This window comes from Echiichthys vipera (assembly GCF_963691815.1).
Source record: "Echiichthys vipera genome assembly, chromosome: 14".
Lineage (NCBI taxonomy): Eukaryota > Metazoa > Chordata > Actinopteri > Perciformes > Trachinidae > Echiichthys > Echiichthys vipera.
The window spans coordinates 15,859,993-15,884,488 of record NC_139839.1 but is presented as its reverse complement, the minus strand read 5'-3'; the positions used below and the strand labels follow the sequence as shown (position 1 = coordinate 15,884,488).

At 39.0% G+C, this 24,496-nt stretch overlaps 2 protein-coding genes and 1 long non-coding RNA gene across 5 annotated transcripts in view; 1 reads left to right on the top strand and 2 right to left on the bottom strand.

The window, feature by feature from the left end:
- Positions 1-783: 783 nt before the first annotated feature.
- Positions 784-9,177, bottom strand: dnajc18 (DnaJ (Hsp40) homolog, subfamily C, member 18). The gene is made up of 8 exons (XM_083926491.1): positions 8,695-9,177; positions 7,331-7,499; positions 6,841-6,986; positions 5,612-5,818; positions 5,389-5,501; positions 5,066-5,175; positions 4,775-4,947; positions 784-2,638 (listed from the first exon to the last, which is right to left on the bottom strand). Exons 1-8 carry the CDS (start codon positions 8,819-8,821, stop codon positions 2,514-2,516), a joined length of 1,170 nt encoding a protein of 389 aa, XP_083782617.1. The 5' UTR covers positions 8,822-9,177; the 3' UTR covers positions 784-2,513.
- Positions 9,088-23,139, top strand: LOC310956302. Its single transcript, XR_014593473.1, has 3 exons — positions 9,088-9,206; positions 11,061-11,389; positions 22,633-23,139. It is a non-coding gene; the product is annotated as an uncharacterized lncRNA (long non-coding RNA).
- LOC310956299 (protein phosphatase 3 catalytic subunit alpha-like) overlaps positions 14,087-24,496 on the bottom strand; it is a gene marked incomplete at its 3' end in the record, with an annotated part of 31,923 nt that continues 21,513 nt past the window's right edge. For 2 of the 3 annotated variants that reach the window (XM_083926489.1, XM_083926488.1), the window contains exons 7-14: positions 20,612-20,689; positions 20,387-20,481; positions 18,281-18,406; positions 18,121-18,201; positions 17,343-17,427; positions 17,062-17,159; positions 15,760-15,810; positions 14,087-14,265 (exon numbers count right to left, since the gene is read on the bottom strand). In XM_083926489.1, coding sequence (XP_083782615.1) covers positions 14,087-14,265; positions 15,760-15,810; positions 17,062-17,159; positions 17,343-17,427; positions 18,121-18,201; positions 18,281-18,406; positions 20,387-20,481; positions 20,612-20,689 — 793 coding nt within the window. Of the gene's footprint in view, positions 14,266-15,759; positions 15,811-17,022; positions 17,160-17,342; positions 17,428-18,120; positions 18,202-18,280; positions 18,407-20,386; positions 20,482-20,611; positions 20,690-24,496 lie in introns of all 3 variants that reach the window. The other variant, XM_083926487.1, reaches the window with a different exon arrangement.

Genomic DNA, 24,496 nt, shown 5'->3' with positions numbered 1-24,496 from the left:
ACACTTGTGAAACAGGACCGACATGCATATTCTGAGTCATTTTCAGTATTTTTGAGAAAACGTCACATTATTAAACTGTTTTGTGGACTTTTAAGTGTTTAAACAATAAAACTTCATGGAAGGCCCTCAAACCACCATGTTCATCGTATTTTGCCACAAAAATGTTTCACTATTTCCACACAAAGCACACCACAGCAGAAATCAAGAGGATTTGCTGAAACCTTGCTGCTGAAGAGCTGTCCAATCAAAAAATGGTCATGCAGCGATTGTGTGCAAAAATCAGTCAGAACATTTTTGTTGTTCCCCCAACTCATGTACAGGATGCTGTTGCACGTCCACTGATTTACAGAAACAAAAGGTATAGTAGTGCGATAGCTTAAATGTAGCGTCAATCAGAAATACAGTTTGTGAAGTAAGTCAAACCTTACCTTTATGCTCAAGGAGGCAATTGGACAGATTACATGAAGGTCACAAATGTGTGCAAATGTATAGAAACATTAAAGCCTTGGAGCACACGTCATTGTACATATGAGGTTTTTCTTAAGGCAGTGGTGAGTGGTTCAGACACAGTAAATATGTTTGGTTCAGCTTTTGTGTGATATTTTTACCTTTTTTTAAAAGGTCCCATATTGTAGAAAGTGAGATTTCCATGTTTTTGGATTATAAAGTAGGTAGCGGTGCAATCTCAAGTATCCAAATTATGCCCAAACAAAGGAATCATTCAGAGAATCAAATCACCATCAATTCATAAAATGAAACAAATAAATCAGACCGGTCAAGACATATTCTGGTTACATCTTTAATTTTCCAGGTTTATTTGGCTCAAAACTGAATTATGCAGTGTACTACCACAGCGACTTGATACCAAAACCTGAATTTTCTGTGTATCGCAGTAAAGGTTTTACGTGTTTGTGAGTAACAGCGTGGACCTGAATATTCTAATCAATTAACATTTAGTGTGTCAGTAGTCATGAAGATGCGTTCGCCGAAAAAACAAATAAGTAACTGACTAATAAAACACTCACTAGGATGCATGCAACAGTAACAAGGATTAAATATTAACTTAAAAGTGCTTGAGATGAACCTGAATATTCCACAAGTATGAGAACAGCTAAGGCATTCGGCAGTCTTAGTGCACAGAAAAATATATCGATGTCTGTTTAGGGTTTTAATCATCTGTTGTTGGTATGAGGAATTAAAAGTTACCAACTCCACAAAGTTAACGTCCTACTCGAGATCTGACAAGTTAAATTCTGGTTCCTAACTGCGGGAGAAAGTTGTTCATGTCCACAGACATTTAATAGTATTTTTCTTAAGATTATTTTAAATTGATAATTCTGTTTAGCATGAGATTTTTCAAAACAAGATGTGTCTTATTTATAAAACATTAGTATAAATTAAAAAGTGCAGAATTTATAAAACATGTGCCGGATAGCATTTTCTCTGAGAACAAAATGATTTAAGCTTGTGCACGGTTTAGGAAAAGAAGGTATATTGCATGCCATGTAAGCCCCTGGCAACCTTACAGATAACTGCTCACAACTGAGCTTCCCATATCTACTAGATATAACAGAACACTGCAGGCCTGTGAATGGGCTATTTGGACTCCCTGCTTGCTTAAGGTTTGTCAAAATGACTTCTCCGAAACATGGGACTCTTTTTTGCAAAAACACAAGTCATTTCTCACGCTTAAACCTCAAACATTACCTGCAGCTAAAACACTGAACATCTTCCTGAACAGCAGAAACTTAACGACCGATGTAATAAAACCCCTGCGAGCAGTAGTGTGGGGTACAGCGCTTTTTTTTTTGGCAAGTACAACCTTTTGTGACAACACAATCAGAAAAATGTGGTAATGATTTGTAAAATTTCACTAAAATGTGCCTGATTAACCACAGTATAGATGTTGCAGTCCTTTCTAATGTCAGATTTGCCTATGTTATAATAATAAATAAAAGGTCCTCTGTCATTTCACGGTACAGAAGCTCTCAGATTAGTCCAAAGACTACAGTATTATTTAAGTACCTACTGGGGGAAAAAATGCTCAACTAACATTCACTCTATTAACTGTTAAATAAATACACCTAAAACTTCTGTGAGAACACAAACATTCAAGAAAAATAAATACAGGTAAACTACACAACCTAAACAAATAAAACATGTATGTGTGAACATACTACTGCCTTCATAACCCCAAAGGGAGACCCGGTATGTCATGCCATTTCTATAAGAAAGTTTAAAGGCTCTGATACATCGTACACACTGCCACAGTGAGTTTACACTTGCTGCCACCACAGCCAGGGTTGGCAGCTATACTGTAACATGCAACTCTTATTTCCTGCCATCAAAGAGGAGAGAAGGCACATTGTTTCCAGTGGCGTATTCTCCCACTGACTGCGCTGTACCTAAAAGAGATTTCTTTACATAGTGGCCAGATTGGATAAATTACACACTTCAATAAAATGCATTATTGTAAAGTCTGTAAAGAAACGTGTTCCCCTCTCAAACAGTCCTCATTTGCCTCTCTGACGCCCAACCAATCGATGCAGTTTCTCACAGTTGTCCAGCCTCATTGACTCCGCCTTCTGCTTTAACCGTTCATCTCGGTACAGTTGTCCCAGGTTTGCCAAGTCTGATTCTAAAAAAAAAAAAAAAAGGAGAACAGAATAAACTAGAGAAAGATGTGTCACAACCGTTTACTGCATTGTCATTGAATACTTCTCAGATTTTGTGGCAATGTTTCTTTTCCATATTTGTGTTTTTTGACTGTACTTTTCCTTCCTCTTAATAAGTCTATAGTGTACAACGGGGTACTAGGGCCAAGGAGATATATATATATATATACAAGATTAAAAAGTAGCAAATCTACTCTATATATAGGGGTCCTATATAATATAATAATAATTGTGCTCACCAAACATAAAGGCAGATTCCTTCTATGTTAAAACGTACTTGACAATAAAAACCCATTATGATTCAGGTTCAGGTTTATGATAGCTTTTCACACTTTGAGGAATAGTGCAACATTTTCAGAAATACACTTATTAGTTTTATTAAAAAAATGGATGCCACTCTCATGTCTGTACTGTAAATAATGAAGCTCTGGCCAGCAGCTGGTTATCTTAACTTAGCCTGCCTCAGTCCAGCGGTAACAAAATCTGCCTGCCAGCCCCTTTAAAGATCACAACCCACTATATCTTGTTTTGAAAGAGTATCATCCTACAAGTACTTGGGTATTTGGGTGAATGGCAGGTTCTCTTTTAAAGTGGATATTGAGAAGCTAGTGAAGAAACTGAAGGTAAGGTAAACCCTGTGTAGTAAACAGTGTGTACATTATGGTTTTCTGGTCTTCATTAAGGCCAAGCAACGGTATATTTTTATGGATCAACTTCTTTAATATCTGTGATTATGATCCCAAGGGACTTCCTGGTTAAATAAAATAAATAAACATTAAAATCAATTAGTCAATTTGCTATTCTACAGGGAGGTTATGTGGCAGACTTTTACTTAGGTAGGACAAGTAAGTTGCCAGGCAACCAGCGGAGACTTCCATGAAGTTACTGCTCCCAGCTGCAGGATGTAGCCTTATGTTTAATCTACACACATGAGAGTTGTATCAATCTTATCAACCGACTCTCTGCCAGAAAAGGAATAAGGATATTTCCCAAAATGTTGGACTATTTCTTTAACATTGACTGAATGCAATGTGAATTTGAGGGTCTGAACAGAAAACAATATAAAACACTTTGTATAACAGGGTTTCTGCAGGATTCTACAAATCCTCTTCAATTTAAGACCTTTTTAAGAACATAATGAATGAGATTTAAGACCTATTTCATGTCCAAACTGGCCAAAAAAAAAAAAAAAAGTATGAATATCAGGAAAATCAAAGAATTACTAGCAAAGTAAATGGACAAGCTCTGTCCAGAGGTCGCATACCGGAGTTGCAGGAGTTAAAGTGTAACTCTGGTGTAAATGCACCCCATGGTCTTTTTCAGCATGAAAATACATCAAATAAGCCATCGAGACAGTTTTTTTTTGTTGATCACCTATTAACAGAGAAATTCCAGAGAGTCGCTAGACATGGCTAACACTGAGTAGCTCAGGATTGAGTGCTAAATCATCCAAAATGGCTTTTTTTAACCACTAACACTGCTCAAAATAGCACCAAACCTCTGCAGTAGCATGATAAGAGTCCCTACACATAAAACACCAACAACTGAGTTTATTAAAAAAGACCCATAGAAATCGATTACCGAATGCACTGGGGTTCAGTTTAAGGAGCAAAGTATTGATGTATATTCATGTCGAAAAAGACCATGGCATGCTTTTACCCCGGAATTACACTTTAAAGTCTCTAGTGCAGAGTGGGTCACGCTGGGGTTGGACTGAAGTGATGCTCTTGATGTGAGTGCAGAACAACCTTGGCAGCAATTTACTGGGGTTTTGTTTTCTTACGGTGGCTTCATGTTTGTCTGACTTCCCATGCGACTCTAATGCCTAAAATTCCTAATTTGAGTTTTTTCTTACAGCAGGTGCAGTAGACTTCCAATTTGTTATTTTCAAGAGGCATCAACCAAGCAGATCTTGCTGAACTTGCACCTACCCATATAAGATGAAAGTAATGTGAACATGAACCATTTTAACTTGTTTCTAGAAGTAGCTATTGTTTTGAAATGTCAAAATCGTATTTAAGACTTGAGGCCTAAAATTCTGATTGTTGGTTATTAGATTTCCTTTATCGTTACTACAACCGACTTCCCGTCTCACTTACTTTGCTGTTTCTCTTTCCAGCAGCTGCTCTGCAGGTGTTCGATGTAGTCGCTCTCGATGGTTTTCTCTAGTTCATCCAGCGCAGCTCCACGGTACTCCTTCTCAAAACTTTTATCCACGTAGTATGGCACACCCATGTGCTGTGTTTCCCTGGATACCACCAGCCCCATGGCCCTGAAACCCAAACACATGATTACAGTGTATTCAGTGACACTATGGTCTCACCCTGGGTGGAAACAAAGGATTTGCTAAAATGTCACCGTCATAAAGGTTAATGGTGCGACAGACTCACGGCTTATAGAAGAGACTGTAGGGCGGGTTAGTGGCCATCATCTGCGTAAACACTGATATGAGGATTAGCACCAGCACAGGGAGAAGCTGCAGGAGCGCTGTGAAGGTGTTCTGTGGGAAGATCAAATCAACACAGATTACAAAGCATATAATACTGTACTGTATGTAGGCTGGACAGATTTGTGGCAGTGCAGCTATTCTTTGAAGCAAACCACAAAGAAATAAAAGGCACTTCAGTTGCGTGTTAATAATTAAAATGATGCCATATCTCTACAAGAAGATCATCACTGTGGTTTCTGTCTTTATGTCCTGTGAGTCACTGACCTGACTCTGGTTGTCTTCCACCACCTCCTCGCGCCTCTCATAAGCGCGTCGACGGCGAGGCTGATAGAACTGAGAGTAGGAGGCTCCCTGGTTGGTGTACACGTGGATATTTCCTATAGAGAGAGAGACACACACACACACAGTTTATAGCGTCTACACTTCCACAATAAGACAGTAGATTAGATCCCTAAACTGTTGACCCAACACACACACAACTGCTCACCTGTGGGAAATCTTCCTCCAAAGAAAATGTTGAAGAGTTCCTCGGGGGAAATGTCAGCCTCGAAGTCTCTGTTGAAGCTTCGGTAGTATCCATGGCGACTGTGGCTGGATTGTTGGGGTGTGTTCGAAGCTGCGGATTGATCTCCGTATTGATCATACTGCTGCCTCTTCTCTGGATTGCTCAGCACTGCATATGCATTGCCTATTGCTGTTGAAAGAGGAAGTAAAAAAAATGTTCAGGGCATACTTTAAGCCCGAAGCAAAATATAAGATGCCGGGACACATCCCTTAAATACATATTTTTTTTAAATCGGGGGCGGCAGTAGCTCAGTCCATACAAAATTGACTTGGGAACTGGAGGGTGGTTCATGAGCAATAAAAGGAGTGTCTTTTATATGATTTCGAATAATTTTTGTGAATGATTTTTTTAAGCAAATTGAGGTAGTCACGCACCGTGGGTTTTAACATACCTAGCCTCACAGGAATAACTCACAAATGAGTATTAGTATGGAACCTCTCAGTTCATTTTAGATTACCAAGGGGCTTTATCAATGGTGCAGACCAATGAGCTTCTGGACACAATTGGATAGACCTACGATCAATCACAGCAATGAAAATGACGCGGCACTGAGTGACACATGCAAGGGGCGGTGCTTGCTCCATTATAAAATAGGGGGAAAAAATGTTGGCCCGATCTCAAATTACAGCTAAACAGTAAACTAAAATGTGTTCCTGAAAACACGGATATCTGTCTGAATGTTAAGAGGCTCAGCCGATTCGTCTGATTCCCAGGACTAGTAGGTGCTGACTGTGTAGGTGACTGGGCCAAATTAGCCTGCCAAACTACAGTGACTAACTTTCTATTGTTATAAGAAACCTCTGCATGCCCTTTTTCCTTTCTTCTCAAGTAGAGAACTGACAGTTCTCTACTGCGCTGCGCCTCCATGGGGAGCAACATGACCCCAGCTTTAAGCCTCTGTCCTGCTTTAGAGTTTAATCAGAATCAGGATCAGAAATACTTTAATAATCCCAGGGGAAAATTGTTTAAACATGACACTACCAGCCGAAAGGTGCTGTTCATGAACTGACCATGACCATGACCTCTGACTCTGACTGATCATTAGAGGCTTCTCATCAGTCCCATGAACAAAAGCCCCTTTAAAAAAAAAAAAAAAAAAATAGAATAACAATGGATACTGAAAAGATATCATCACCATTCTTGGTCAATACCTTTGAAAGCATCTGTGGCTCCTGGAGCAAAGTTCTTGTCGGGGTGAAACTTGAGGGCCAATTTCCTGTACGCCTTCTTCAAATCTTCATCGCTGGCACTTTTGTAAACACCGAGGATCTCATAAAAGTCCTTGCAATTCTTTATCCTGCAATAAAAAAAAACGAAAAAAGAAACATAATGGATGTCAAAACACAAGACTGAACTCTCTCTCTCTCTCTCTCTCTCTCTCTCCAACTTATATTAGGTTATTAACTGTGTATACTAGTTAGTTACATGTACATTTACAGAGAGCTCCATACAACAGTTAATGTTATATCTACATGCAAAGATACAAGTAAATATTTATTTTACTCAATGTATGACCAACAGGCTGGTCATCCAGAGCATAGAACACAGTTTAAGTGAGGAACGATTGCTGTGGTCTGTAACTGTGTAACAATGGGAAACACAAATGAGAGTAAAAGAGTAGTAGTAAGAGTCAATGTGCACCTGAGAACACCCTGGCGTTGATCCTCGGTGTAGCTCTTCTTTTCATCACCACTCGCATTAGTTGTTTCATTGTTTCCGATGTCTTCATCTCTCCAGCCTGTTGGCGGGGGCACGTGATTTCCTTGCGGAGCGGCGTTGCCTCCGTTTTTTACTATGGCATCTATCAGCACTATGAACAACAACAACAACAACACAGTGTCTGAGGTCAACTGACTATTCAGGTGTGAATGGGAAAAGAAAACGGAGAACACTTAAACATGTCCGTGCTCATGTATTTAGATGTGCTATATGGTACACATTTTTATTTTATGTCTGTGTGACGCTTTATCAATTACTTCCATGCTTATGTGTTATGTTTTAACTAACACTTGTGTTGTTTTATTTGTTATGCTTATGTGTTCTTGGGTCTGTGTTTTTTTGCTGCATTTTCCTGTATGCTTTTTAATGTTTTCCTAAATGTCATCAACCTGCCAGGGACTGCAGATGAAAATTAGCCTGCATGGCTAAATCTGTCACATTTACATGTGTGACTTTGTTATTACTCTTGTCAATTAATGTGCGTTGTCCCTTTTCAATAAAGAAAATCAAATCAAATCAAATCAGCTTAGTGCTCTCTCAACATAGAATACGGCGTGTACTGAAACTTTGATGGAGGGATGAACATCATAATTCAAAAACAACCTTATTAGGTGTTTCGATGATGGTGGTGGAGGGCAAACACATTGCTCCCTAAATCTCGTATTGGCATTAAGATGTGGTGAAGTTGAAGGCCACAGTGTTGGATCCACATCCTTTTCATACTCAAACCATTCAATGATTCCTTCTGAGGTGTACAGTACAAAATCACTTGCTCATAGTTTCTCCACTGATTTATTCAGGCTTTTCCTTTCATTTGTCACCCATTTGTTCTGGAGTAGAGTGATATTGACTGTGCAATAACAGTACATCAAAAGTTTTGCACTCCTTGCACTACATTCACACAAACTGCTGTAAATGGACCCTGTGGCAATTAACTTCCTCATGCACGTTGCATTCGCAGAGCTCAAAGTATTCTATGGCAACTGCATTACCCTGGCTGTGTGGCCATTATTGCAAAAGCTATTAGGTAAGCAACTGGAGACAGAATTTGCACTACCTCAGTCTGTGGTGCTGTCTTGTAAAGGGGGGGGGGGGGGGGGGGGGGGCTTAACAGCCTTGCATATCAGCATGCAGCCTAAGTATTAACGTTAGATTAGCATTTTTTTAGGATCTGCATCTCAAAGAAATAGCATTTCTGTGCACACCCCCTGACATCTGTAAATTCAGTTAGCAAGTTGATCAACGTTAGCTGGTCAGGTTGCAGAATGTGCGTCAGCTAATTTTACCTCTGGCCCGGGTGCTGGGGAAAATATTCTGGGCTTCATACAGCAGCTGCAGCGCCCGGTCTTTCCGTCCGGACCGTAAACACAGCTTCGCTTTCTCTATCAAGCGGTCCGCTTCTTCTTTGTCCATTTCACCGTTATTTTGCCGATCCAATCACCGCCCGTAGGAGTCTGTCCCTGTGCAGTGTGCGTCAATATCATATGGCAAAAGCGAGCCGCTGTAGCTGACGTTAGGTAGCCGAGCGTGGCCTGCACTCGCTCAAAGTCCTTCGCACTCTCCGATTAACAGGCGACGGCGGCTGTTGTCAAGCTGCAAGCAGGCCTGCGGCAGGGCCATCTTTTTAAGCGGAAAGTCTGAAAGATGGGACTGTTTTTGCTGTCTGCTTTTTTGTGCTGTTTAATGGGCCGTTCAAATCAAACTGGAGCCCCCTGAGCTGAGCTGTCATGGACAAGAGGTGGAGGCAAGACGTCATATCCGGTGGAGTTAAGCTCTGAAACGTGTAGAAAAACAAAAGGTGAGCGCACTTTCATGGAGTCTATTAAGTCTAAAAAATACATAGATAAATAAATAATGCATAAATAAATACAGGAATGAATAAACAACGAACAACAAATATGTAGAAATGTATTTATTTATGTAGAAGTTTATCTTTTTTTAATTTATACATTCATTTATTCATTTATTTCTTCATTGTTGTTTTTATTTATATATTTATCCATGCGTTTGTGTATTTATTCATTTTTTATTTATGCATTTATTTATGTATTCTTGTATTTATTTATGCTTTTTTTTAAATTTCCTTATTTATTGAGACCTAAGTCATGTGTAGTCCTCCATACATATACACATACACATATACTGGAGATCAAAATTAGAGAACAAATTATAAATACTGGATTTATTCATAAATATTGTTTTTTACTGTTCAGAATTTGATAGAATATCCGCTGTGTCTATACCACTGCTGTCCTAGCATGTTTCTTTAAATAACCAAGGCAATTCAACAAAAACCTTAATTTTGTGAGAACAGGAACCACTGTGTCAGAGGAGAAAATTTAAACAATGTTTTCTTAGGGCTATAGGATTCAAAAGTGAACAGGAAGTGTAGAGGCCATAGCTTTGAAAGACTTCAGCACATCTGCACCCACAGGACATCACTAGTTTCTCACTGCTCTGGTTTGATCTCAGTCCATTCTTCTTACAGTCTCTTCCACAGTTTGGTAACTGTAGTGGGTTTCTTTTGCACACTGGTCTTATTTGTATGAATATCTGTTTTTGCTGATTGTCTGCTTGTTCTTAATTTGGAATAAAGATTTCTACATTGAAAAAAACAATGGAATCTGTAGAAAACCAGCCTTCAAGTAAATTTGTCATTTACTTGGTTGGCTATAGCAGGTTCAGGCATTTCCTTTTCTTAATATGCCATTGCTTGTCCTGTCTATTACCCAACAGCACTTAGAAAACCCATACGGTTGATTTACATCATCAGGTGTAGAGTGATGGTGCTGCAACGTTAAAGGTCTCATTTAAAGTCATAGGCCTACCTCTGACACTTGCTTGTGGTGCATTTAAGTGCTCATGAAAGAGGATAATATAGGCCTACAAAGTGAACATAAGACTTTGGTGTGTACATTTTTATTATTTTTATCCATCAAGTCGTCCATGCCTGGATTTACTTTAATTAACCAACAAAACGGTATATTAAGCTAATAGAGATTATGGTAACATTACATAAAATGGCATTGTGTCTACATCTCTGTAACTATTTCACTTGAATGTTGTCGGGCAAAATGTGTAATTGACATGATTAGGCACTTTTAAAGGTTCCCATAATATAATATACAGAAATCATGATACCCTTTTGAAATCTCACTTTTTTTGTTTTACAACCTGAAATGATAATACATTTAAAAAAAAAAAATCAGCCTGATTTACACATTTTGCCCGACAACATTCAAGTGAAATAGTTTTTTTTAATAAAATTTCTGAAAATTCATTTAAAACAAAAGGAAAAACTGGGAAAGCAGTGTTGGAAAAGTTCCCAGATTTAATAGTTTTAGGAGGCACCTTTTGCTTTTATAACAGCCACCAGTCTGTTTGGATATGTCTCTACCAGCTTTGTGCACCTAGAGTGGGGAATATTTCCCCATTCTTCCTGCAGAACTGTACCTACAGTATATATTGGGTTTATACAAGAAAATGTTTACATGCTTTAGTGTTCACAAACACTGTCTGTCTGAATATTCCTGTATTCACCCTCTGTCAGAAACACTCTGTTTCAGTGCCTTTCAGCCTGTATAGTATAGTAGGCCTACTTGTGACGTCACAATGGGACGAAAATCCTGACGCCTCGTTTTTTTTTCCTCAGGGGTTGTGTCTGGATGGAAGTCCGGAAGGGGTAAAAGTTAAAATTACCATTAATACGTCCATCAGTTGTTCTCCCCGTGTCTGCGTGGGTTTCCTCCCACAATCCAAAGACATGCATGTATTAGGTTAATTGATAACTCTAAAATTGCCCTTAGGTGTGAATGGTTGCCTGTCTATGTTCGTCTCTATGTGCCCTGCGATAGACTGGCGTCCTGTCCAGGGTGTACCCCGCCTCACGCCCCATGTCAGCTGGGATCGGCTCCAGCACCCCCCGCGACCCCGACCCCGGGATAAGCGGTTGAAGATGAATGAATGAATGAACGTCCATCAGTAAGTTAGAAACTATGCAACACATTTTTGTTCATGCATATTTTATTCAAGAGTAAAAAAATGTGATTTGTCCCATAGGGCATGCTTACAATGTGTGTATCATTTAGGAAGTCAAATGCCAAAACATATTTCCATAGATAATAAAAAAATGTTGCAAGATAAAATCCGTTATATTTGTTTGTTGAAATATGCATGTAGACCATACAAGAACCAGAAACAGAGGAAGGAAAAGAACCATAAGCTAAATTGTAACAATAATAATAATATCAGCAGTAAATATAACCAGAGTACAATGTTTCCTGTTAAACGTAAGTGTAACACATGATTTTCTTTGTGTCCGATTCATTTACATCTGAAAACCATGCTATCATGCTTTGGCAGCCTGAAAGTTGCTTTTCACTGAGATTATATTCATTCACACTACTGAACATTTTCTGTATATCAGTACAACAGAAAAAATAAACACAAGGCTTCACACCTTAGAAGGGCATCTCTGCATACGATAAATCAATATAAAATTAAAAGCTGTGGTAATAAATAACAGAATGAAAAAATGGACAAAAACAATCAAAGGAAGCCTATTTATAAAATTTATAAAACAAGACAAATAAAACTACAAATGTAATTCAAAAATAAAATAATTCAAGTTTACTATTTGAAACACAACTATCACAATTATAATCTCACATAACAATTAGGAACGTAATTGCATGCATTGATGCGTTCCGTACCATAGATGCTGTGTTAAAAATCACTTTTTGTCCATTCTTAATTCACATACCTTTATCATTAAATAGAAAGATGAAATATAAAGTAGAAAAAATATTAATGTATGAAAGGAAATTCTAGAAATTTATGTAATAGTAAGTGTCGCTTGAGGTTGGGGCTTCACTGGTTTCGACTTTCCCAAATAATTCATTTTGAAAGAACCAGAATATTTCCTTTTCTAATTAGTTTCTCTTCTTATATTAGCCATCCAGACATGGGAATTCATGTTTTATATGGTTCACAGTGTGGGTGCACTTTTTCACAGCCTGTTACTCCACTTTACTGCACAGTAAAATTAGATTAGATTTGAAAAAAAAAAAGATTGAAAAACAATGACGGAATATGGGTGGAGTCATAAACTTAATGCCTGGTCTACACTGTGCTCATTTTTCATGAATGAAGTACTTTTTGACGTTAATATTAGATCAATTTTAAGGGAAAAAGAAATCTCATCTGTTCTCAAAAGAAGCCTTAATTAACTCAAATCTCGTCAGGATACATTCTTCAAATCACTTAAATACATTTAAGTCTGCTTATTCCAAATTACACAGTTGTGTGTGGTTGTTAAATACTCTTTGAGCAAATTATATTTCAATTGTATGCATTCACAAATTTGTAGAATTTCCTTCCCACTCTGATATAGTACTTTGTGAAGCTCGTAGGCATGAAATCTCATTGAATTTGCGGCACAGCGAAAAGTGCAAAAACTCAAAGGGCGCTAATGTATACTTGAGTGACTGCACATATTATTTTTTACTTCCTCTTTAGCAACAAGCAGGTGAGAAATAATCAGGTAGTGTGTGACAGCAGGGTATGTCCCCAAGTTCTTTTCCTCTGTGGTCCAGAAACATGCGTTAATGCTGCTTTTTTACTACCAGTCGAAGCGATGCAGAGGAGATGAGAAAAGCCTCCTTCGGCGGAGGATGCTCAAGTGTATACTTTCCAGAAAGTGTGTGAGGTATTAGCTTGATCAACTGTCATGCTTCTCTGATGTAAACTACGTTTAACGTAGAGGAAGAAAATTATTTTAAGGATGGTTTGGATAAAAATATAACCCTTTGAGATTCCCCTGCTGACGTTGATGTAGTTGCATCTTCATATGGGATAGTGTGTTCCTTTTTTGGGTGCTTTTTCAGATGGTTAATCTTGGTGTCTAATCTGGGATTCTGAAACCAAATGCTCTTTTCATCCCCTCCCTTTCTTCCCTCATCCCCTCCAAGTTACTTCTTGCTAGGAGATGACTGATAATGAGGGAGGTGAGGAAAGGAGCAGTGCGTGGATAGAATTAAAACTTTCCCAAGGAGGAGTCTAAATTTAAGTCCACTGGTAAGATTGCATGGCTAAATTTTAAGAGGTTCCTTTCTTTTTGATTTCTTTCTCACAAAGTGGTGTGACTTGTTAATACTAGCAAAACATGTAGGTAAACATGATTATTTTCCATGAAGTGAATTTGTGAGTGATTCATAATAAACACTTTATGAAACAGCAACGTGATTCGTGTGGCATGGATACTGCAGCTATTATCTTCTGTCAGGCCCTGTAATGAAGGAGCAGACATTTGTCAGCACTCAGAACAACAAAACCCCCAACAATGCAGCCTGTAATTGAACTGAGAAAGGGAACAACAGGCAGAAACAACTTTCAACCACGCTTTGTCAGTCAAGCTGCAGCCTTCTGGCCTCTCCATAACCCTGCTCCTCTGCCGTGTATCCCAACCCCCACCCCCCCCACCCTCCACCCCAAACTGTGCGATGACATACTGTCATGAAAAAAATGACCCTTTTCACTCGTTTTAGATTTGCTGCAGATTTTCATGTTCTGTCTGTGGGCCTGGTTTATTTCTATGTTCGGAGGCCTGAATTCCCGATTTGGCAATTGTCTCACTGCACAGAGCAAACAGCAGCGCGGCTCTGAACCTCAGACAGCACATCACTGGATGTTGCTGTTGTCATCCGTGCCGTTTGCCTCTGACATATTCATCTTTCCCATGGAGTGACCCACATGGTTCACCCCGTCCTTGCGAGGTGGCATGCGCTCGTTGATGCGATCTAGGCCCTTGGCCTCCTCAAAGCTGGCGATCTTGTGCTGGGGGGAAAACCCACGGATAGCTGAAAAGAGAAAACATATAATGGATCAGGCTCAGTTTTAGCGCCTCTTTTGTTGAAGCCCCCCTCCCAAAAAAGCAGAGTCGGCGTTTCCGGGTCTTCCACATCTGCACTCGGTCTCTGCCTCATGTTTGCAACTACGACTGTAGCGGCACTTTCTACCTATATATAGGTTAGTTGTGACATCACAACTGTGCAGAAGTCCTGACAGCTTGTTTAAAGACACAGACACAATACGGGCTGTGCGCATTTCTCTGTGGATTGAGCATTTTGATACTTTCACGCTATTCATATAGCACCTTGACCTGCTTTATAATAGAAAAAGACACAGAAATCTCACCTCTTACAATATGCCAAAATGAGACCTTTAAAAGTCCTGCAGTTTACATGTCCCACCCCAGTATCCAGTTTAAACAGAACATACATTCAATCAAGGAAGAAAGTTGTCTACAAAGTCCTTTATCTGTGTGACTTGAAGCTTATGTATTATATTTTTTCTAAATTATTGAAACACACGTGGTAGCAAAAATGTAACCTACTTAGACTTAATTAACTTACCTTTACTGTAGGAAAAAACATCAGAACAAAACATATACCCATCCTGCTAGTTATTTAAAATAAGACATAATGTACATGTAATTAAAAATATAGTTGTGTTGGTAGGACTGTAAGTTGCTGTTTCCCTACCGAAGCTTCTTGGTTGGAGAACAAGGATTACGTTAGACACATCACAAGGTACTGAGGCTTCAGGATGCATATTTCATGTTGATGCCCTGTGTTTCTTGTTCATGTGCATGCAATGCTTTTTTAGAACCAGATGGAGGCCATTTACAAGCCAAACCAAAAACAATGAAGTATTGTAGTCATGCATCCCTTAGCAGCACTTGACTTTGCAGTGTTTTAATTTATCATGAACTTTCTTTACAAAGCTGTTGCTTTTTCATTTATCATTTGACCCTCTTTTTCTTCCAGTTTGTGTTGAGCAATTCCAAATGCCCCTCTATGTTGGTGTAGGCAGCGGGTGGAGGTGAGATGAGAAGATGGATACCAGATAGAGGTGTTATCTCCTCAGTTCCATCCCCTCTTGGTACATGTGACTTGACCAAACAGTGACCAGAACACAAACCATCACCAGCTTCCCACCCTTATTAGAAAACAACTCCCTGAAAAAAAGCCTCACCTACATTACAAATAACCATTTATCTAATTTCAACTCATAGTCTATAAAATATGTTTTTCACTTCTAAATGTATCCCCTCTCTCTAACATTTAAAATCCTCTAGTTGGATTTATGTCTGAATCAATGGTACTGCAAAGTAAAGTGGCAGCCATACTAGCATCAAAGTGTCCTGTGAAATGTTGCTTAATGGAATTATTATTGTGTGAACTGTTGTGTGCATGAAGTGTCAGTGGCAGGTGGCTTCTGTAGGCCGGAAGAAAGGAGGCAGGAAGCCTTGCGGTATGTTGTGAGGGGTGGAAGATGGGCCTCAGGTTTACCTTCTCCGTCCTCATCAGTTGTCTCGATGGCTTCAATGGCTTCAATGGTGGCTGAAGGGGGGGAGGAGGGGAGCAGGTTACTCCTGAGAAAGCCATGCAAATGTAAAATGCGGCCCCAGCGAAAAAAAGGCGGCTCATGTTAGGCCAGATGAGATTTACATTCACTGGCAATGCAGCCCAACTCAGATAAATGCCCATGCATTCATACTGGGAGCATAATCTCAATCTTGGGTTTGATATGAAAAATAAAAAAAGATTGATCCATTCCATAAAGAGAGAGAGAGAGAGAGAGAGAGAGAGAGATGAGAGAGAGAGAGAGAGAGAGAGAGAGAGAGAGAGTGAGAGAGAGAGAAGAGAGAGAGAGAGAGAGAGAGAGAGAGAGAGGAGAGAGAGAGAGAGAGAGAGAGAGAGAGGAGAGGAGAGAGAGAGAGAGAGAGAGAGAGAGAGAGAGAGAGAGAGAGAGAGAGGAGAGAGTGTATGTGTGTGACAGATATATTGAGACGGGAAGAGTAATAGGTTAAGTTGAGACCGTCCATACATTTAGGCAAGAGGACAGAAATGACTTGTTCTAGCTTATTTAGAAGGTTTTGTGCATAGGTCCAATGATTGAGATAGAGAGAGCTAAACCTTGATTGGAAAATACTTTTAGCACTGAATCAAATGCCTTTTCCGGGTCCTAGTGCCAATCCCACTGTAAAACAACACTGAACTCTACAGCTCTCGCTTTCAGCTAAAAATAGCTAGGACTAAAAAGTGAGTGAATAATAGACTTGAGATGGTGAGAATGGGAACTCAAATTGGGTGGTTCTGTTTCTGCTTGATATGTAAGTAGGCAATTGTAGGCTAACATGTCATCTGTAACGATTTCGTAAACTGAGAAAGCCATGTGGGTGTTAATCTTGCCATCTATAGATAAGGCAATGGCTTAAAGCAGCTTTTTATGTATGAATCTACGGTTATAGTCAAGGCATGGATTTAGGAGGGACTTCTGTCTTTATCTGGTACTATGATGGAATCTATGATGCAGGTATTACACACTATTGCGTGACGGCTGTAATGTGTTACTGTAGACAGAAATATCAGTTTTAAAGCAGTTTTGGCTGGGACCTCTTCCATAACTTAAATGAGGTCAGAGCATCACCAAGAGGCTAAAAACAAAGCTTGCTGGCTGCTCTACATTAAAGTCAGAGAAAAAGAGAAAGTTAAGACCAGTGGTAGGACGGACGATGGCGACGAAGAAATGAAACAAAACAGACGGAGCACAGGGTGAAGAAAAAGTCTTATGCTGAGCCTCGTACTCACCACTCTGCAGCGTCTGTTTGCCTCCAGAGAGAACCCCACTCGGCAGCATGCCAGTGGGCGTCAGGCCTTTAAGTGTCAACACATTTTCACTCTCCTCTCTGCAGGAAACACAGGCAAGCAAAGAGGTCACAAAACTTTGCTGAACCCTGATGCAAAAAAAACCCTGCAAGCCTCCATTTTGACAACAGTGCATACACACACTCCGAACACGTACACACAGAAAAGACCTGATACCGTTTCATACTTACATTCACACACACACACACAAGCATAGAGTCTACCTGAGAACTGAGAACATCTTAGCCATTTTCCCAATAGCACGGATCTTGTTTTTGATCACCTCCTTGCGTGCTGCAGCTGCATTGGCTGCAAAGATATATATATTCATATATTATACTGTCATTGTAGGCTCCTCTGATACAATAGATGATCATAATCAGCCTATTTGTTGCATGAGAAACTTCTATGACACATTTGATATATGTTTCCACATGCATCAAATACTGTGATAATAGACCAATTTCTTGCAATACAATATAGATAATAATAATACAGATTCTGTAATCATAGCCTGTATGTAGTGAAGGAGAAATTGTTTTTGTAGGCCTATCTGATTCAATAAACATTGTCTTAGTTTTGTAATGCAATACAATATAATTTTGTTTTGTTTATTGTTTTTCAGTGATGTCTATCTGTTAATTTCTTTTTTTTGTACATGTAAGGTGACTATGAGATGAAAAGGAGCCCATTAATAAAATGTATTATTGTTGTTATTACAGCACAAAGCTTTACCATTTTTTTTTGGATGAACTACAAGCTACGGTTTTAATCTTACATAATTAACAAGATCGCGAAACAATTCACTGTATGTATTGTACAATTTAGCGCCAGATTTTCTACCTTGCCCGTGTGAAAGAAACTAAATGCCCAAAACCGAGCCCAAGTGTTCAGATTTCATTTCACAAAAGACCTAGTTTAATGTCTTGAATTGAACCCACAATGCACTAAAAATTAATCTAAATAACAAATTATTGCATCCTTATGTGCAAAACATCTTACCATCAAATATCTCATCCTCCTCATTCATCATGAGTTCATCATCAGAGCAGATGCTCAGCACATTCACCAGCATTTCTGTGACTGGGGGAGGAATAGAGCAGGAATGTGGTATTAAAACATCTGACACACATCAGAAGACTGCTCTACAAACACTTCATACCTTTTTCTCCAACAAATGGCAGAGACCAGGTGAAGACATCCATGAAGTTGGGCAGCCAGTAGGGATGGGGTGAGCAGTTGAACTGTCGGATGTTCATGACGTTATTTTCATATTTCAGTACAGCAGCTGTTGGGGAAGCAGATGACGCAGTAGGGTAAAATTTGCTTCATCTTGTCCCGTTAAAAGCCCGCTCAAAAATAATTATGCTACTTTTAAAAACGTTTAGCCATGTTCAGTGATGTCACCCAGTTTCAGTTGGTTTTGTATGTGTAGTATGTGAGAACAGACACAGAGCACAACATGAGACATTCGACCACTAGATGGCCTAGCTGAGGCCAGGGATTGATGACACTGTTAAAGATAAAGCCACATGGAGATAGTCAGCAATGCCGACAGTCTCACCCACGCTCCCTATCTCCCATAGCCCATAGCAACCAAGACACAGATCACAAACAACACAAAGAGAGAGAACACAAACAAACTGGGGCTCCCTGATGCATTCTTATGCCTGCTCACAAGCTAAGTGAAGAATCGTTAACCCGTACACTCCAGTTTGTGCTGTTGAAACCATTTTGTCAAATGAGAACTGTTTTTCGTGAGATTTAACCAAGATACAGTTAAAATGCCAAACATGTAGGTGTTGCACAGATACTGGGATTGGGACTACTTTCTTTCACCACACCTAGTTTTACTGTTGTAACATTTAATTTAACAGTAAATTCATGACTCAATGAATGAGAATATGCATGCTGATTAAGCCTTGATAGCCTATTTTATATACCCATATATGGTTATAGGGTTATATAGGGTTATATGTATTGGCTGGACTGCAGCAAAGCACGGGCCAGCCCTATAAATACGAAAGTATGCCACTGAGTGAATGATTAAGTGAGTGATAAAGTAACACCATCGGTCGGTCGAGTTGGAGTTTTCCGATTGGCCATTGCTCTTTCAAACTGGATAGGTGTTTCCGCTGGTTAAAGGCCTTTGCCTCCGAGATCATCGTCTGATCCACTTCCTCATTACTTATGTGGTTCTTGCTTGTGGGCGATGCGTTTATTACTCTAGCCGCAAAGCTTGACTTCATCATGATGCCAAGGCCCAGGGGGTACCCATGCAAAGGTTTACGGTGGATCCTTAAAGGGATACCTTCCCGAATTTTAAAACAGCTCTGTCAGGCAATGTGGGCAGATGAGCAGAGTACACAAAATGCATCATTAGGCAGATTTTGGGAGACCGCAATGACGCGAAACGATGCATTGGGCACTATCCAGCAGTTTCCGGCGGACAAGTGGTGTACCATCTGCACTCACTGCCATTACACAGAGCTGGACTTAAATCTGCAAAATATCTCTTTAAATGGGATCAAGTACAACAATTTACTCACTAACACTACACGTTATTAAATGATAAATAAATGTATTGTTTTCATTAAAACATTTCAACTGCTGCACTGCAGAACACACGTGCCGACGGGCAATTTTCTCTCTGTGTGTTGTTTTAAAGGTGCTGTAATTGAAATATAATACGTCATCTCCACACAGTTCTCACAAACGTTCCCCAACTCGTTATTTACGGACGGTCCCAGACGGCCCTCTGGGTCTGATACCTACACACAAGGCACTCACAAGCACGTGCTGCTAGAGAAACAGATAAACTGAGGTAAAAAGAGGAATATCACTGTCACAGTCTTGTTTGAAAGAATAAAAATAACTGCTTTGAAAAAAACCTTATTGCATCTTTTGTGTTATAATTTATAATCATATTGAGTATATTTATGCAAAACAGAGCAAGGCCTGGATGGGTTCATAACACTGGTTTTGGAAATGTTTTTAGAGACTCCATCTCTGCCACTACAAGGCTAATGGCCAAGAGCTTATTTGAAATTTTCCATGTTAGCATCAGAGATAAGGGTGGGTGGGATGTGATGCTGGAGTGGGTGTGGATGATGGCCTGTTCACCATACATGGAGCAGCCATATCCTAGATTTCAAACTAGTATTGTTTTACATTTAAAAAAACATTGTTTCTGTGGAAAAACATGACACAAATTCAAGCAGAAACTGAATCAAAGAAGGGCATGAAATGAACAAAGAGATTTTCTAACCTTTGTTGTTGTAAACATCCAGGTAGTTTGGTGCTGAGAAGATGGTAATGAGGGATGGGAATCCAGTGGTCTGACTTTTACGATACATCCGGTAGCTTGAAGGGGGGTCAGGTGGAGGCAAAGACAGGAAAAAGGCAGAGCGTGTTCTTACATATGTAAACATGTATCTATTTTTGTTTGTGTGGATATACGTATCTTTTAATATGTGCTGTAGGGATAACATACCCTGCATCTTGTGCTTCATGCGCTCGGATAATTGATAATAGGTTATTGCTCTGTAGGAACTCGCATACAGCTGGATAACTGGAAAAAGAGTAAATATAAATTAGGTTTAAAGACATCACTGAAAATGCTTTTAACATACTGTCAAATAAAGAGTACAAATCAATTAAATTAAGCACACAAGCTTCACACAACCAAACTACACTTGAGCTGCAGGTTACTAATTTCATATACATTTTTTAGAGATTTATCACTCATAGATGAATTTATGGAGGCCTTGCTGAGGATGATGCAAGAGTGTGAAAAACCAATCCAGCTACTTCTTACAGTTAAAAACAAACTAACCCATATACGCAGCAGTCAGCGCTTCCTGCCCTGCAGCTCTAACCTGACAGGAAATCTACCTGAAAGGAAGGGAAGCCTGCGAGGTAGCTCAGGCAAACTGAGTGTGATACACTGACACATGGCATGGAATATGTGCTATAATATCCTCTTCGCAACAAACCAGTCAATTTAAACTGTCAAGTCTGGTTATGTTGCCTCAGGACAACATTTTGGAGGAATAATATTGTATTGCCACATCTTTCCCACTGTTGCTCCCTGAATTTCACAGCTCCATTCATCTGCCATCTTTGTTTTTCTTTCTTTTTGGTGCAAACATCATATTTTTTCATACTGTTTATGTGTGTAGTGGTGAAAAAATGAATACTACTAATGTGAGCGGTTTTCTGAAATTCATATATCACCCTAAGCTGTTGCAATTGTTTTGAGATTTAGGATTTTGGATTGATATTGCTCCACTGGCTGCGTGCTGAAGTCGTCCTCCATGTTGGTCCAGCCAGATGGACAATGAGCTGTCCCATGGAGAAAGATGATAAAAACCACATGACTTCCTATCTGACAGTTCAGACTAGTCACATAGTCATGGATCAAATATGAAGCAGATGTAGGACCAGAATGTGTCGTAAAAGAAAAAAATTAAAACATAAGACCGCACAGAAAACACCAGACCAGTGTCACACAGGAGGAGGCATGTAATCAGAATTGGGACACTTCCAGCTGCAGTGTGAATGTGGCCGCTCTCACCACAGTTATGTAATACCTAGAAGGTTGTGTTATGTCATTCAGAGACTGTATCATCCCTTTAAAGTGTGTCTCCTGGGTTGGACAAAAAGTTTAATTAGCTCTTTGAATGGCCTAAATTCAGCAACACCTCAATCTGTCTTAGTTTTGAAAAATACCTTTCTGTTTTTCCTTTATTTCTTCCAGCAGCTGTATTCCAGATAAATATCTGACAGGAAGAAATATCCTTACATCCATCAGTTTTAAGTACCAACCTGTTTACAAATGATGTTGTTATCAAACGTTTGCTTGATTGGAATTTAATCAATTAACCATCTTTCTGAGAAAAATATTCTTTGATGATAATTTCCAATAAAGTCGAATAAACAATTTATTTGTTCAACACCAGCTGTAGGTCCTGTTGAAATAGTGTGCTAAATAAAGCTCTTATGAAGACAACTGACAGGGTGAAAGCGTTATCCAAAAGCATAAATGATGAAAATATCAATCAGACAGGTCCGTGACTGCACTGCAAATATCCCTGATTTTGTTCGTGCAAACGGATGTTGAGCTGAATGAATTCAACGGGACACATTTCAAATTATTATTGTGGTAGTGTGCCATTTTGAAAGTTTCTGCTCATGCATTTAGAGATGTAGAAATGTTCTTATAGTCACAATCTGCTAATTACTGATTGCAATTATCCACATTCCCTGTATTTTAAGCTCTATCCTATGTGATTCAATTTTGAAGACAATGAGTAACCTATTAGGACAGAGCTGCAAGTCACAATTATTTTTCATATCAATTAATCTGCCAATTATTTTGTCGATTCATCTACAGTATTACACTTTAAGCTGATAAAATGTGAGTGAAAATGTCCATCACAATTTCACAATGTGCAAAGTAAAATTCAGGCAATTTAAGAACTTACGTTTTTTTTTTTTTTTTTTTTTTTACAGATCTACAGTAACATCCTCCCGTAGCAACAATCCTCTCTTCGGGCACTTTCTTACAGTCACTGCCGTCCATGCACCCATCAAAGTGTTTAAAATATTTAAGTGCTCAAAGGTTTTTGCCGGAAGAAAAACAAGGAGACTGCTGCCTGTACCCTGAGCACCTGGCGAAACTGTGCCATCCTCATTTATCTAGGTCACATGGCTAACATTTCCTTGGTGGCCAATATATAAATTACAGGAATAGCTGTGTTACACACTAGCATGGATATGCTGTGACGCTTTCCACTATGGCTGACAGTACACTGCAAAATGTTATGTAAGTGTTTCTATTAAAAACACATCTACAGTGCATTTCTACCATAGAGATAAGGACAATCCTGCATCACACTTCCTATAGATGATGTATTTAAAGCAGTATTTTTTGTTTCATATGTACAATACTGTCACAAATGTCACATCATTGCATAAAAAATAAAGATCCCTTTATTTATTGATTACTGCGAGGGAACACAGTACACACACATTGCTTGCTTACGCTCACATTCCTTTTCTCCCCTTTGTGAAAACACACAATTATGTGTCGGTGAGCCTGTGAGTGAGAGCAAGCGAGAAATCTGACAAGTGAGTATGAGCGAAGGAGACAGAGAGAGATGGAAGTGCTGTGTTATGAATGTGAAACTGAGAGGTTTTTTTTCTTTCCCTTAAGAAAATCCATCCGTCAAGAGTGGTGGTCATCACATTAACTTCCCCCAATATAGAAAGAACTGTTCATAAGCATACTTTTAATCACTGAGCAGAATGCCGTTTTTTCTTATTACAATCACTACACAGGAAATAGACTTGGTTAGTTGGTGCTTTGATAGTAATAATATTATTTGTAATAATATAGGGTAACACTTTCTATGAAGGCTACATCTATCATGCACACATACTGTACTAGAGACTGATGCACTATATGAACATTCCTAAAACATTATAGTGACTTATAATGATTTATAAGTGTCTTATGGGCTGTAATGTTTTATGGTTATTGATATAGTGCATCAGAAAGCATCATGTGTATTTAAGAGTGTAGTCATGAAGTAGTATGAATGCATTAGAATTCACCATATAAGTAAGTCAAAAAGTCAGTATTTATTTTTCAACAGTACCCCCATAATGCACTATACTGTAGATGTGGTCTTCATAGAACGTCACGGATATGGGATATGTAATAGTAATATGTAACGGCCCTTTAAAATACTGGAGGATTTGTCTTTGATATGTCATCAAAAGGGGGGGGGGGGTATCACATTCTAACATGAGGGAATGGGTCTTTAACAATGCATCCATATGGTTGTTGTTAACATAAAACTGTGATTTAATAACATTGGAAAACCAACAACAGTTACTGTCCAAAACTCTGTACGCATAGGATTTTCTCCAATACGTTACAGCTATTTCAAACATTCTTCTCAGCTCATGGGAGCAAGCAATTGCATGGCTTATTTGTGGAAGAAAAATGCTCAGTATTGATTTTATGGAAAACATGTTTTTTTTTTTTTTTAAATAATGCCACCCAATACATCCATGTGCTTGCAAACATGGTTCATGTATTGCAACAATCAGTCATTGTCGGTAAGTAGCTTAAAGTCAAATAACCACTAAATTTGATTACATTTTAATGTACCCCTTTATTTCCCTCAACCTGCTCATATATAATTCTATGGAGATCTTCTTGCATTTCCCAGGAGAATGTGTTTCTCTGTGCTGCATACATACTGTACTGTATAGTCTGCAAGAGTCATAATAATGGAGCAGTAAGTTTGAGAGGGAAGGCAGAACAAAGCCATGGGGAGATAGATGACTATTATAGCAGCATCCTCCA